The sequence below is a fragment of the Cotesia glomerata genome, linkage group LG6 (genome assembly GCF_020080835.1).
Source record: "Cotesia glomerata isolate CgM1 linkage group LG6, MPM_Cglom_v2.3, whole genome shotgun sequence".
NCBI classification, from domain to species: Eukaryota; Metazoa; Arthropoda; class Insecta; order Hymenoptera; family Braconidae; genus Cotesia; species Cotesia glomerata.
In genome coordinates, this window is record NC_058163.1 from 17,079,662 (window position 1) to 17,096,290 (window position 16,629).

Below are 16,629 nucleotides of genomic sequence, written 5' to 3' on the forward strand. Positions count from 1 at the left end.
TTACATAGGAAAGTGCTAATTAGTGATACAGCATCTATGATCTCATATCTTTAATTTAAAGTTACATGGAAATGTTTATATTCACTACAGTGAGACGTGTTGCACCCGCGATAGTTTTACGTTGCACCCGCGACTGGATAAAAAGTGAATAATTTATGATATTTATTTCTTTTAATAATTTTATTTAAATTAATAATTAGTTTGTTTTGTATTATTTTAAAGAATGTAAAAATAATTTAATAAATATTTCATAATTAACAGACTTTTTTCATTCTAGCTTCATGACCTTTAATGGTGGGCCGATTTCGTTGCACCCGCGATAGCACTTTGAACCTCTCCTGTATCTATTTAGACATTTTATTAAGTCGATTTTATTAAGCGACCGGTCATTTCTTTAAAAAGAGTTTTTATTTTCTTAGTAAGAAGCCTTGAGTGAGTCTAAATGTTGCAACCGCGAGTACGGAATCACCCTATATCAATTAGATCTGATCAGATATAATCATATATAGCCCTAGGTAACTCAGGTCCAATCAGATCTAATTATATATAGATTATATATCTATATATATATAGGAGACTTTCTATAGATATAGATAGTCACTCATCACGATATCTCTGCAACTATAAGACCTAGAGACTTGAAATTTGGCAGGAATATTCCTTTTGCCAAGTAGAGGTCAGCTAAGAACGGATTTCACGAAATTCCACCCACAAGGGGGGTTGCGGGGGTGTTCACGAAAAAAAATTCATATTTTTCAATTATGGCTTTTAATAGTTCAAAACTTGGTCAGAATGTTTCAAATTACATTTAGAAATTTTTTAAAAACGAATTCTGTGACATTCCACCCCCCTGGCGTGCCCGTGCGTGGGCGTCAAATTAAGAAAAAATTCGTAAATTTCAATCTATAGCTATTAATACTTTGAAACATGGCCAGAATGCTTTTTTGGCGTTTTTGAGCTGTTAAGAATAAATTTCATTAAATTTTACCCCCACATGTCCGTGCGTGGGCGTAAAATTAAAAGAAATTGTACCTTTTAATCTATAGCAGCTAAAGGATTGAAACTTGGACAGATTGATTTTTTTGGAGTTTTTGAGCTGTAAAGAATGAATTTTATGAAATGCCACCCTCACAAATCCTTGCGTGGGCGTTAATTAAAAAATTATAAAATTCAATTCCTAAAGGATAATAAGAAGGCATTAAATATAAAAAAAATTAAAAATTTGTATATAAGGTAAAAGCCCTGATAGATGATCATGTACCATTATATGATCACTCTATGTATTTGTATACCTATATTTGTGAATATAGATATACAAATACACGGAGTGATCATATACTGGTACGTGATCATCTATCGGAGCTTTTACCTTAATAGCTTAGAACATATTTTGTTGTTACATTTATAAAAAATACAGATCCCAATATTCTTTGTTTTTTGATCAAGATTATTATTATTAAAAAAAAATTCAAATCTTTATAGAATTACACAATTAAATTGAATTGATATCTATATATATATATAGGAGATCCCATTTTTTAACTCACTCATCACGAAATCTCAGAAACTATTAGGTCGATTGACTTGAAATTTGGTAGGAATATTCCTTTTGCCGAGTAGAGGTCAGCTAAGAACGGATTTTACGAAATTCCACCCACAAGGGGTCTTGCGGGGGAGTTAACAATAGAAAATTCCCATTTTTTTTATTAATTTATGTGTGTAGTCATTTGTTTTTTGTTTCCGTCAATAAAACAAAAGACGATCGTTTTTTCGTCATTATTTTTTTTTTCTAGCTTATAAAGAAGTCGGAAAAATGTATAACATCAACTCTACGCTTTCAATGCTTCTCCATCCACACCTTCCCACGCATCCACCCACACACTCCCACACATCCGTCCACGCACTCTCACGCATCCATCCATGCACTCCTACGCATCCACCCACGCATCCATCCACGCACTCTCACGCATCCATCCATGCACTCCTACGCATCCATCCATGAACTCACCCACATCTATATATATATATGAGATTTCCACGTATATAGTCACTCATCACGATATCTCGGGAACCATAAGACCTAGAGACTTGAAATTTGGTAGGAATATTCTTTTTACCGAGTAGAAGTCAGCTAAGAACGGATTTAACGAAATTCCACCCACAAAGGGGGTTGCGGGGGCGTTAACAATCAAAAATTCCCATTTTTAAACTATAGCTCCTATAGACTCCAAATTTAGTAAGAATCTTCTGTAAGAGATCTAGAAATAATCTATGAACGAACTTTACGATATTACACCCCACAGAGGGTTGCGGGGGTGGGTATTAACAATGAAAATTTGTAATTTTCAAGCTATAGCTCCTACAGATTCCAAATTTTATAGGAAATTTCTGTACGTGATGTAAAAATAATTTATGAACGAATTTTACGATATCCTACCCCAAAGAGGATTGCGAGGGCGTTAACAATAAAAAATTCCCGTTTTCAAACTATAGCTCCAATAGACTCCAAACTGGGTAGGAATTTTCTGTAAGAGATGTAGAAATAATATAGGAACGAATTTTACGATAACTCACCCCACAGGGGTTTGCGGGGGTGGGTATTAACAATTAAAATTTTTAATTTCAAAGCTATAGCTGCTATAGACTTTAAATTTGATAGGAGTCTTCTATATGTGATATAGAAATGATCTAAGAACGGATTTTACAACGAATCACCTCTAATAAGGATCGCGGGGTGGGTGTTGACAATAAAAAATGTTCATTTCCAAAATATAGCTTCTGAAAACTCTAAATTTGGTAGAAATCTGTTATTTCTCCTGTAGAGATCATCTCAAAATGGATTTCAATAAAGTTTACTTCCGATAGGAATTGCGGGGGTGGGTGTTAAAATCTAAAATTTTAATTTCCAAACTGTAACTTCGACAGACTTCAAATTTGGTGGGAGTCTTCATGTATCATGTCGAGTTCAGCTAAGAATGAATTTTATCAAATTCCAATCCCAAAGAGACTGCGGAAGCGTTAACAATGAAAATCTTTCTTTTCAAAACAATAGTTTCTATGGACTCGAAGTTTTGTTGGAATATTTTATTTTTAATGTAAAAATCATTTCGAATAGGATCTTACGAAATTTATCTCTCACATAAAAGTGCGGGAGTGATAGTTGTCAAAAAATTCATATTCTTCAAATATATTTCCTAGAGATATAAAATTTGATAGAATCTTAAGAGAAACAGGTAATTACAGGGTTGGCCTCCAAGGTCAACGGATTAAAATATTTTCCTTTTTTAATAATTATATTTTCTTACCACAATCTCTTTGGCAGCGGAAATTTGGCTATTCATTTTAAGAGATTTCGTAAAATCAAAAATTAAAATCGTAAATCCAAAGATGATTATTCATTTTTGGAGATAGCCACGGGAATGTTATAGTGATTGCACATTGAAAGTTACAATGGATATTCGCTAGAATTATGACATGGATAAAAGGTACAGGCCAATCCGAAAGAATTTTTAATCTGTGCAAGTCAGAACAATACTTCAATTGAATTTCAAGTCTAGATCTCAAAATACAATTTTATAAAGTGCCCAGCGGAGCGGGCGGGTAACAGCTAGTAATCATATATAGACCTAGATAACTCAGATCTGATCATACAATCGTGGACATTAATTTAAGTATGTTTTGAAATTTACTAGAAAATAGCCGTTTGTAAACTGGAACGTTTGTAAACTAAAAATTTTTAAAACTGAAAATGATGCCGTTTATAAAATGAGGCGATCATTAAAAAAGACAATATTAAATAATTATTAGTAAAAATGATGCAAAATTTAAACTTGTAACAACTTTAAAATGTTATAAAATAAAATTCAACCAACCAAAAAAAATATAAACATTAAAAAATTCAATAGTAAATCGAGCGAATTTAAAAAATTGTCATTAATAGAATGATATATTTTTAAATACGGCTAAGTAAAAAAAAAAGTATTAAAAAAAATTGAAATAAAAAAAAAATAAACAAATGCATATCTTGACATTAGAATAAAAATAATCTATATATATATAAGAGATTCCCACCTATATATTGACTCATCACGATATCTCTGGAACCATAAGGCGTAGCGACTTGAAATTTGGTAGGAATATTCCTTTCGCCGAGTAGAGGTCAGCTAAGAACGGATTTTACGAAATTACACCCACAAGGGGGGTTGCGGGGGCGTTAACAATAGAAAATTCCCATTTTTAACCTATAGCTCCTATCGACTTCAAATTTGGTAGGAATCTCCTATATGTGATGTAGAAATGATCTAAGAGCGGATTTTACGACAATCTACTCCCAATATGGATTGCGGGGGTGGACGTTAACAATGAAAATTAAAAATTTCCGACTTTTAGCTCCTACAGACTCCTAATTTTGTATGAATTTTGTGTAAGTGATGTAAAAATAATTTATGAACGAATTTTACGATATCCCACTCCACAGAGAAGTGCGGGGGTGGGTCTTAACAATGAAAATTTTAAATTTCTGAGCTGTAGCTCCTATAGGCTCCAAATTTGGTAAGAATCTGCTATATGCGAGGTAGAAATGATCTAAGAGTGGATTTTATGACAATCTACTCCCAATATGGATTGCGGGGGTGGACGTTAACAATGAAAATTAAAAATTTTCGACTTTTAGCTCCTACAGACTCCTAATTTTGTATGAATTTTGTGTAAGTGATGTAAAAATAATTTATGAACGAATTTTACGATATCCCACTCCACAGAGAAGTGCGGGGGTGGGTCTTAACAATGAAAATTTTAAATTTCTGAGCTGTAGCTCCTATAGGCTCCAAATTTGGTAAGAATCTGTTCTACGGGATGTAGAAATGATACAAGAGCGGATTTAATGACAGCCTACCCCCAATATGGATTGCGGGGGTGGGCGTTAACAATGAAAATTTTAAATTTCCGAGCTACAGCTCCGACAGACTCATAATTTTGTATGAATTTTCTGTAAGTAATATAAAAATAATTTATGAACGAATTTTACGATATCCCTCCCCACAGGGGGGTGCGGGGGTGGATTTTAACAATTAAAATTTTAAATTTTCGAGCTGTAGCTCCTATAAGCTCCAAATTTGAAAAGAATCTATATATATATATATATATGAGATTTCCACCTATATATTGACTCATCGCGATATCTCTGGAACCATAAGGCGTAGAGATTTGAAATTTTGTAGGAATATTCCTTTCGCCGAGTAGAGGTCAGCTAAGAACGGATTTTACGAAATTCCACCCACAAGGGGGGTTGCGGGGGCGTTGACAATGGAAAATTCCCATTTTTAAACTATAGCTCCTATCTACTCCAAATTTAGTAGGAATCTCCTATATGTGATGTAAAAATTATCTATGAGCGGATTTTATGATAACTCATCCCCAATAAAGATTGCGGGGTAGGGGTTAACAATGAAAATAAAAAATTTCTAAACTATAGCTCCTATAGGTTTCAAATTTGGTAGGAATCATTTATATGTGATCCAGAAATGATCTAATAGTGGATTTTATAACAACCTCTTCCAAATATGGATTGCGGGGGTGGGTGCTAACAATGAAAATTTTAAATTTCTAAGCTAAAGCTCCCATAGGCTCTAAATTTGGTAAGAATCTGCTATATTTGAGAAAGAAATGATCTTAAAGCGTATTTAATGATAACCTACTCAAAATATGGTTTTCGGGGTGTTAACAATTACAATTTTAAATTTCCGAGCTATAGCTCCTACAGATTCCAAATTCGGTGAGAGTCTTCTATGTGTGATGTAGAAGTGATCTAAATGAGGATTTCAATAAATTTTACCTTCAATAGCGATTGCGGGGGTGAGTGTTAGAATTTTCAATTTCAATTTCCAAACTGTAACTTATATAGACTCTAAATTTGGTAGAAATCTTACGGTATAATTTTCCTGTCAAGTTCAGCTAAGAATGGATTTTATTAAATTCCTCCCCCAAAGGGGTTTGCGACGGCGTTAACAATGAAAAATTCCCGTTCTTAAACTACAGTTTCTATCGACTCCAAATTTGTTAGGAATCTTCTGTAAGAGATATAGAAATAATCTATAAACGAATTTTACGATATCTCACCCCACAGGGGTTGCGGGGATGGGTATAAACAATGAAAATTTTGAATTTTAAAGTTGTAGCTCTTACAGACTCCAAATTTTGTAGGAACTTTCTGTAAGTGATGGAAAAATAATTTATGAACGAATTCTACGATATTCTACCTCAAAGAGAATTGCGGGGGCGTTAACAATAAAAAATTCCCGTTTGTAAACTACAGCTCCCATATATTCCAAATTGGGTAAGAATTTTCTGTAAGAGATGTAGAAATAATATACGAACGAATTTCACGATGGTTCACCTCACAGGGGTTTGTGGGGGTAGTTGTTAACAAATAAAATTTTTATTTTCCAAGCTATAGCTCCTACAGACCCCAAATTTAGTAAGAGTCTTCTACATATAATATAGAAATTATTTAAGAACGGACTTTACAACGAATTACCTCCAATAAGGATCGCGGGGGTGGGTGTTAACAATAAAAAATCTTAATTTCCAAAATATAGCTTCTAAAAACTCTAAATTTGGTAAAAATCTTTTATTTCTCATGTAGAGATCATCTCACAATGAACTTCAATAAAGACTATTTCCGATAGGAATTGCGGGGATGGGTGCTAAAATCTAAAATTTTAATTTCCAAACTGTAACTTCTACAGACTCTAAATTTGGTGAGAATCTTCGTGTATGATGTCAAGTTCAGCTAAGAATGGATTTTCTCGAATTCTAACCCTAGAAGGGATTGCGGGGGTGTTAACAATGAAAATCTCTCATTTCCAAACAAAAGTTTCTATGGACTTGAAGTTTTGTTGAAACCTTTTGTTTATAATGTAGAAATTTTCTCGAATAGGATCTTATGAAATTCCTCTCCCATATAAGAGTGTGTATACAGTTCCTACAGATATAGAATTTGATAGAATCTCAAGAGAAACAGGAACTTACGGGAATGGCCTCCAAGGCCAACGGATTTAAATATTTTCCTTTTTTAATAATTATATTTTCTCACAACAATCGTCTCTTTGGCAGCGGCAAAAAAAGTCATTGAAAGGTTTCCAAAATTTAACTTTACATGTAGCTATTCACTCAACGGACTAAGAATTTTACATACATTTTATTTTTGCTGATCACATAACCCATGAATTGTTCTTATTACCGGATCGCGGGAACGTAACAGATTGAAATGAATGCATTTTCTAAGCACTTGAGATGTGAAAAAGGAATTTAGCTATTTATTCTAAGAGAATTCGTTAAAAACATGTACAAATAAGTTTCTATGAAAAATTGATGTCACGGAGGAAATTTAAATTAACGGCAAAATTCGTCACGCTTTAAGCTAGCCAAATTTCAACTTCACTTATGAGACGCGCAATTACTTTAACTGAAACTTTCAATGATCATTTCAAATTTTTTTCTTTGTTTCAGTCATTATTCATTTTTGGAAAAAAACCACTGGAATGTCATAGTGATTGCACATTAAAATTTACAATGAATATTAGCTAGAATAATCACAGGGATAAAAGGTACGGGCCAATCTGATGAAATTTGAAATCTGTACAAATCTAAACAATACTCCCATTAAATTTCAAGTCTAGATCTCTAAAAATACAATTCTATGAAATGCCCAGCGGAGCGGGCGGGTAACAGCTAGTTTTAAAATAAAGTATTTACGTAATGTTGAAATTTGTTAAAATTGGTGCATCGTGAATTTTCCAATTCAAAACTTAGCCACGCTAATTCAGCCAATAGTAAACTTTGCGATTCATGAAATAAGTGAATGCTAAATTTTGTTAACAATTAAAATATCCGTTTGTAAACTCAGCGGTTTATAAAAGTAGCAGATTCTTATTTTTAACGCTTATTAATTTATCTATTATATATTTATTTATGATATTTCTGAAGCTATAATTAGTATTTCTTAAGCTATAAAATTTAGAGATAAAAGCCTTTTCTCAACTACAAGTCAGCCAAGAACAGATTTTCCGAAATTTCACTCACAGAGAATATTACGGAGCCGATAATGATAAAAAAATTCTTGTAAGAAGTAATTCATGGAGGCTTGTGTAATGTATAATAAAGGATTTTATTTTTATTTAGTTATGTACATATCGCGTTATAGATATCGTAAGAGCGTATAAAAATTATACACCCTTATGGCACTTGGTAACCATAAGGGCGTATAATAGAAATCTTATTTTTTTTCTCCAAACTAAAATTATTTTTGGACTTAGAAAAAAAAATAGGATTTTCTCCAAACTAAAATTTTTTTTGGAATTAGAAAAAAAATAGGATTTTTATTATACGTCCTTATGGTTACCGGGGGCCATAAGGGTGAATTACTCCTTACAAAAATTTTTTTTATCATTATCGGCTCCGTAATATTCTCCGTGAGTAAAATTTCGGAAAATCAATTCTTGACTGACCTGTAGTTGAGAAAAGGCTTTTGTCTCTAAATCTTATAGCTTAAGAAATATCATAAATAAATATATAATAGATAAATTAATAAGCGTTAAAAATAAGAATCTGCTACTTTTATAAATCGCTGAGTTTACAAACGGCTATTTTAATTGTTAACAAAATTTAGCATTCACTTATTTCATGAATCGCAAAGTTTACTATTGGCTGAATTTGCGTGGCTAAGTTTTGAATTGGCAAAATTCACGATGCACCAATTTTAACAAATGTCAACATGACGTAAATACTTTATTTTAAAATAATTTTTATTCTTATGTCAAGATATGCAATTGTTTATTTTTTTTATTTCAGTTTTTTTTTAAATACTTTCTTTTTACTTAGCCGTATTTAAAAATATATCATTCTATCAATGACAATTTTTTAAATTCGCTCGATTTACTATTGAATTTTTTAATGTTTATCTTTTTTTTGGTTGGTTGAATTTTATTTTATAACATTTTAAGGTTGTTACAAGTTTACATTTTGCATCATTTTTACTAATAATTATTTAATATTGTCTTTTTTAATGATCGCTTCATTTTATAAACGGCATCATTTTCAGTTTTAAAAATTTTTAGTTTACAAACGTTCCAGTTTACAAACGGCTATTTTTTAGTAAATTTCAAAACATACTTAAATTAATGTCCACGATTGTATATAGACTTATATAAAATATACATATAATATATTAGTCTATATATGATTATATATATTGTATATAAAAATTTAGATATAATCATATATAATTCTATATATTCAATATATAATCATATATAAATATATATGATTAGGCAAATTCATTTTTTCCCGGGAATATTTTTGATTTTTAAATGAACATATTAAATATTCACAGTATTATTTTTAATATTATTCAATAATATGTTATGAATCTATGGATATTTCAATAAAATGTTGGAAATTTTTGCTGTTCCTATTGCCATATATTTTATTAGTTCAACTACTGCTCCCGGAGTGTTCAAGTACTGCGGCTTGTCAGAATTGATTGTTCAACTACTACTCCTTTTATAGCCTATTTTAAAAACGTTATCAAAATATAAATAATCAATTATCTGCGTTATTTTGCGCTTCAATTAATTCAAAATTGTTTATATTTTCATGAAAATCACTAATTAGAACTAATAATTACATCTTTATATATTAAAAGTAGGGCCAAATAAGTTTTACTTTGAAACCTGTTCAACTACTGGGTACTTTACCTTAGGAGCTCGAAATTTTTTAATAGAAAATTTTCCGAGCGTTTAGAACTCGAACACAGTGGGAAGTTCCAAGGACGGTCTGCAAGGTTAATTTTTTTTCAGATTTTTTTCCTAAGTTATTAATAATTTACAAAGTAAAAGTCACAATTAGATGAAAATAGTAAAATTAGTCTATCTAGATATTTCGATAATTTTAGAGAATATGTAGATAATATTGAAATACTTAGTTATAACATTTTTAGGTCTTTATCTCTATCGAATTTAAAATAAACAAAAAAATGTCATTCTAGATTATTCAGAATGGATGGGTAGATTTTACATTTGGATACCACAATTTAATTTAAATTAGATTGCTGAAAAAAGTTCGTGAAATAAAATCCGTCTAACCCACAGAAAAAAATCGTTACTGACATGAAAACAACATCAAACATTTGAAGCGGATTGACAATCAAGATATAAAATCTCATTCAAGTCGGCAGATTTTCAAAAGCCATTTGGAAATCGAAAAAACCTTTCACGGATTGTTTTCTGGATTTTTCTACGCGTGATTATTGAAGTTAATAACATTTAATTATTGCACAAACAATAGTTTTATGGTCAGTTCATCTTATTTCAATTTAAAGTTTTGGCTTTTTTTATTTTCTACAAGTATACTATCTTCTTTACTGTCAAGCTAAATCTTGATTGTGAGTAATCAGTGTTTTTATTTTTTAAAGGCCGTCAATTCAGTTGTAATTTCGAATAATCGTATAAGTGTCAGGTGTTTTCGAAACTAAGCTACAACAGAACAAAGATGAATTAATTAAATATAAATGACGATAAAAGGACAAAAAGTTCAGAAGCAGGGGGTGCCGATAACTGATCCCAGACATTTAATACCACGATAAATGGTTCCGGCGAATTGATCCCAGCGTCAATAGATCCCAATGTCAACTGATCCTAACGTCAAGTGATACCAGCGTCAATTGATCCCTAAAATGATGGTCTTAATATGACCCCGCTGTGAGGGTCAGCGGGGTCCGGGCGACGCCCCGGTGGAGGTTGGGGGGCGAAGCCCCCCATTTGAAAAGAAATAAATTATTATTTTATTCTACCCGAGTCAGAATAATGAACCTACATAAGCCTACATGAACCTACATGAGCCTACAGGACAATTTTTAATTGTTTTGATCGATATTTTTATCTTTAAATGTTTTGATTGATCAATATAACCTCGCAAAATATACTTATAGCAATATTAAATAGTATAATACAAATAAATTTAAATAGTAACTAAAAATTTATTGATAAAAAAACTTAAAAATTCAATTTATAAATTGAATAATATCGATCAAAACAATTGAAAATTATTCTGTAGGCTCATGTAGGTTCATGTAGGCTCATATAGGTTCATTATTCTGACTCGGGTACATCTGTTATTGCTATTAGTTTTAATCGTGTCTTATGAGTTGTCTTATCAGTTGTTTTACTGTAGGGCACAACACGGTAACAAGTTTATGTGTTGGTCGACTGTCGAATAAAAACACACAAAATCCGTTATGAAAAGGCACAACACGGTAACAAGCTTATGTATTGGTCTACTGTCGAATAAACACACACAACAAACATGAGACAACACAACAACCAGAAACAGAATAAAAATCATCGATCGTATAATCAGAATCATTTACATATTTTCTTCTTCTAACACTCGTAATTGAGAGGAGCTAAATTGTTAAATAATATGTTAAACCTCAGAATGTTTCTTTAAAAATTTACTTGCACAGTAAAAATTTTTCTTCATTGCGTAAAATATAAAGTTTTAGTGTTAAATTTTAACATTTAGGTGTGTTGATTTAACACAATCGTTGGTGTTGTTCGATCGATCCGTTTTTCGATACAAAAAAATGTTTTTCGATACTTAACACTTTTTCAATATTACATTAACACAAAGATGTATTACTTCTAACTTACAGCTGTGTTATTTTAACACAGAACTATGTTACTTCAAGTACAAAGCTGTGTTACTTTACCGGAGTCGAAATTTAGACCCGACTTTGAGCCCCCAAGTTCGAAATAAGTCCGACCATAAGTCAATGTTTTGATTCTTATTTTGCTCACTCTTCTTTAAACGGTAAGTTTTTTTTTTTTTACCAACATTTAACCTATAAAAGTAAAATCATACACTTTACAAGACCAGGTTATAAATTAATATTAGCTTCTTAAATAAATATTTTTGTTTCTTTTTTGTCGATTTATAAAAGATTGTTATATTGGTTTCGTTTTTATATACAAACTGTGTTATTTTTCTCGAAAATAAACAACCTATCCTACTGAATGACTTAACCGATTCCGTCATCTCTTATTTCGTTGTTTTTATAACTTGATCTTCGTAACCATCCAAAATTTAAGTATGTTGAGTAGGGTGTCCGTTATTTCCCAAGTTGATTTTTTTTTCGCTGCCGCCCCCTGGATTTTTAGTTCTTGACCTAAAAAAAAATATCTTACATAAATAAGCTCTTAATTACCAAATTAAACCGTGCCCGAATCGAGTTACATTTCCCATTTAAAAAACATGAGAATTTGGAGCTTTTTGGAATTAATTTTTTTCCTTCGAAAAAAATGCCACTACGACTATGATCGATGCATATTCTGATGGGAAATTTAATGCTTTACAAAAAAGTTCTTATAATTTTTCGATAAAATCAATTCTTTAAAAGTTATTTGTGGTTTAAGTTGTGTATATATATAGTTATTATCATAGTTTTTCAGTCTTGCTATGAAGTTTCATGTATTATAGTCATTTATTTCATCTATAAATGTTCCAAAAATTTTATTAAAAAGATTAACAGTTACAGTAACGTTAACAATGCGATGTATCAAATGCATTCTCAATAATATTGCCGCTTATATGTATTTTTTCTGTCTCTATTCACATTTATTTGTTAAGCAATTTTTAGTCGCATTATGATTTATGATAAGTATTTTTGTTTTTAGGAATAATTTGCACTAAATATTGTTTTTTGTTCTTTTTCATGAGTTAAAATATCGATGTATTCTTGAATTAATCGAAGCGCTCTTTCGGCTACATCGTTACCATTGGAAATTAGTAACGATATCTAATCTTTCCAAACAATTGTTATTGGTAGCCCATTTCTCAAAGTTAATCTCGAGGAAATTTTTATTTACGTTGAATCGAACAAAAAATTTAATTTGAATTAATGAAAATTAATTTATTTAATAAGAAAATCAATATTTTTTTTTTTGTAAATTTCATTATCTAAATTAACTATATAGCGTTTAGGAGGAATTAAAATCGAAATTTTCATCACATTTTAATGCTTCAAGGTAGTTGGATCCTGCAAGGCATATCCAAGAAAATTATGAAATTTTTCAAATATATATATAATTCACCACCAAAATTTCAGACCAATTTACCACACCGTTTTTGAATAATCAATTATCGAAATTGCATTCTGCACTCTGCGTATAAATTACGCAATTTCGAAAATTAATTACTCAAAAAACGGTGTGGTGAATTGATTTGAAATTTTGGTGAATTATTAAGATATTTATCTTTCAAAAAAAAATTTCATCCCTGATAGCCACCTTACCTATAACTTACTGTCAATCTACGTCCGCAATTTGAAGCAAACTTGACGGAAAGAGTTGGCAAAGCGAGCGATTACCTATTAGTTACCTATAACTTACTCTGCAAATAGACGTCAAAACTTGCTGTACAAGTATTTCCGTCAAATTGTTGTAAGGTTGAACGGAAATTTAACTACAAGTTTGATTGTTAACTTGTATTCAAGTTGCGGCCGTAGATTTCCATCAATTTGCTTACAACTGTTGTTGAGTGAAGAATTACTGCCAACTTGATGTATAAATTAACCGTAACTGCTGGAAGTCAACACTTACTGAGAAAGCGCTGGCTATCAGGGATAGTTTTCTTAAAACATGCCTTGCAAGACCCAACTACCTTAATCATTTTTCGTTTTACGTGAAGTGATATATTTGGATGAAAAAAAGCCAAAGCAGTTTTCTTACCCGTTAAATACCATATAGTTTTTGAATTTGTGCAATACTGCCTTAGAAATTTTCTTATCAGTCGTCCTGTATTGATACACAGTCGTGATATAATTTAAATCGTGGAATGGAACTGATACTGCAAGAGGTTCCACAAACCAAAATGACACATCAATAAATACTAAACTCGTGAAAAATTTAACTTGACTCAAGAGCAAGAATTTTGAACCAAGAACACCATTTTGCAGAAAAATAATTTCTGAAGTCAAGAGGAAAAATTCTCGAATCAAGATATATTTCTTGGTTCAAGAAAATTTTCTTGATTTAAAAATGTTTCTTCTTGACTCGAGAGTGTTATTTTCTTCGAAATGGTGTTCTTGGTTCAAGATTCTTAATCTTAAGTCAAGTTAAATTTTTTATCCGTGTATGAATGAACAAATATCCAAAAGATTTTGTTGCGTTACAAGATCTAACTCGAAAATGTCTTGAAAAATATATATTTTCAACGAACAAATTGCTTTTGACGTCTATCGTGCATGGTAAAATACACCTGGTTTGTAAAATTTGATTTGATCGGCACTCTAATAATGCGATTAAAAATTGCTTAACAAATGAACAAATAAATGTGAATAGAGACAGAAAAAATACATATAAGCGGCAATATTATTGAGAATGCATTCGATACATCGCATTGTTAACGTTACTGCAACTGTTAATCTTTTTAATAAAATTTTTGGAACATTTATAGATGAAATAAATGACTATAACACATGAAACTTCATAGCAAGACTGAAAAACTATGATAATAACTATATATATACACAACTTAAACCACAAATAACTTTTAAAGAATTGATTTTATCGAAAAATTATAAGATAACTTTTTTGTAAAGCATTAAATTTCCCATCAGAATATGCATCGATCATAGTCGTAGTGGCATTTTTTTCGAAGGAAAAAAATTAATTCCAAAAAGCTCCAAATTCTCATGTTTTTTAAATGGGAAATGTAACTCGATTCGGGCACGGTTTAATTTGGTAATTAAGAGCTTATTTATGTAAGATATTTTTTTTTAGGACAAGAACTAAAAATCCAGGAGGCGGCAGCGAAAAAAAATCAACTTGGGAAATAACGGACACCTTAATATTGAGTTTCATTAAGATACGTTACGAATTGTAGACGCTATCGTCGCGAGAAGCCACGTTGTATCGTATAAATATATATATTGTGTCATGGGAAAAATTCCCCATGTCAAAAGACTAGTTTGGCTATTTGTTTTATTTTATTTTTCTCTATCATTATTAATTATTTTGGATAAGCTGAAGGAATGCGGAGATTCGACGCGCCTGTGTCGCCCCAAGCGGCCTTCTGATCAGAGTGTGAAGCTCGAGGTAAGACTTATAACCGAAAACGCGCCGAATTTGTATTGATAAAATTAATAAAAGTTTAAAATATAAAAGCGCCTAGAAAATGGAAACAGAAGTACTACAGTTTCTATCGTAGTATGGAGTTTAAAGGGAGGAGGTAGCGTAGTATTGACAACTACTGAGAGTTAAGTGTATACTGAGAGAAAGTAAGTGGAGAATGACCCGGTAGCTTAACTGGTAAAGCATCCTGACATGTAATCGGGGAGATCCAGGTTCGATTCCTGGCTTGGTTAATTTTTCATGGATTTTTCAAAGTTGCCCTTTATTCTCAGTAGCTTTCCATCGTTAATACTTAACATATAGTCGAACAGATACTAGCATTCACCATCAACTAGTGTTCAAGTTCGATGGTTGTCCATCGACCTAACTATCCGAAGACGAATTGTCTCAAATTGTTAGTGAAGATGGAAATTTCCATCCACTTGAAATTAGATTTATACTAGCATGAAAATGACCGAATAGGTGATAACGGGTTAGAAGAATTATAATAAAAATCACGGTTGATAAAATTAATAAAAGATTAATTATTGTATTATGAAGTATAATTACTATTAAGCATTTGCGATCCACCGACGGACCGAATTGAGTTTTATTATTTTGTTTTTATTATTAATTAATTTCAGCAAAATTAATTGTTTATTTTATCGTATAAGTAATTATAAATTAATTCGGGATTTTTACGAGCCGTTGACGGACCGAATTTAATTCTTTACTTAATTATTAATTAATTTGAGCAAAACTAATTGTTTATTACCTTGTATTATCAATTATAAGTTAAATTGGGAATTTTGCGCGCCATTGACGGACCGAATTTAATTTTTCGTTATGATTAATTAATTTGAAGATCGATTAATTGCTTACGTCATCGTAGTATTAATTATAAGTCATTTAAATTATTATCTGCGAGCAACTGACGTATCAATATTATTGTTGTTTCTTTTAGTTATTATTGTTCGTTCATTCGGCGAAGAATTAACTGTTATTATAGTAATTTTTGGAAAATTATTAATAATTCTTGGTGACTGTTAAAATAAATTGTTGACTGGACATTCGGCGATTACTGATTTTTTGTTTTTCTTTTTTCCGAGCTTACTTAGATTTAAGCATTTTACGTTTCGCCGTTCATTCGAATTTTAAATCTCTTCGTCATTGACCCACCGCCCGACGACAAACGACAACGACTTCGAATCGTGGAACGGTAAATTCCTGGCGCCAAACTACCTTCGAAACCTAGGTAAGCCATTTTAGGTGGTGCTCTCCGGCCCTGTCGACGCCAGTGCCGGTGAAAAGACCATTATAATATACATGGATCATTCCATGTCAAATCGACCAATAGTTGGAATCGACCCCTTCCGACTTGGATGAAATTTGGTCACAAGTTTGTTTTTATCATAAAACAAAGTTGTGCCAAAGGAAAAAATTTTAAAAATTTTTTTCGAAA

General features: G+C 31.3%; 2 protein-coding genes across 4 annotated transcripts in view; one reads left to right on the forward strand and one right to left on the reverse strand.

Moving 5' to 3' along the window:
- Positions 1-16,629, forward strand: part of LOC123267761 — a gene marked incomplete in the record, with an annotated part of 391,343 nt that overhangs the window by 333,575 nt on the left and 41,139 nt on the right.
- LOC123267768 (cobalamin trafficking protein CblD) overlaps positions 1-16,629 on the reverse strand; it is a 51,890-nt gene that overhangs the window by 3,374 nt on the left and 31,887 nt on the right. Inside the window, exon 4 of one of the 3 annotated variants that reach the window (XM_044732608.1) lies at positions 12,096-12,223. The exons of the other annotated variants lie outside the window; for them this stretch is intronic. Coding sequence (XP_044588543.1) covers positions 12,111-12,223 — 113 coding nt within the window. The 3' untranslated portion in view covers positions 12,096-12,110. Of the gene's footprint in view, positions 1-12,095; positions 12,224-16,629 lie in introns of those variants that run through there. 3 annotated transcript variants of the gene reach the window in all.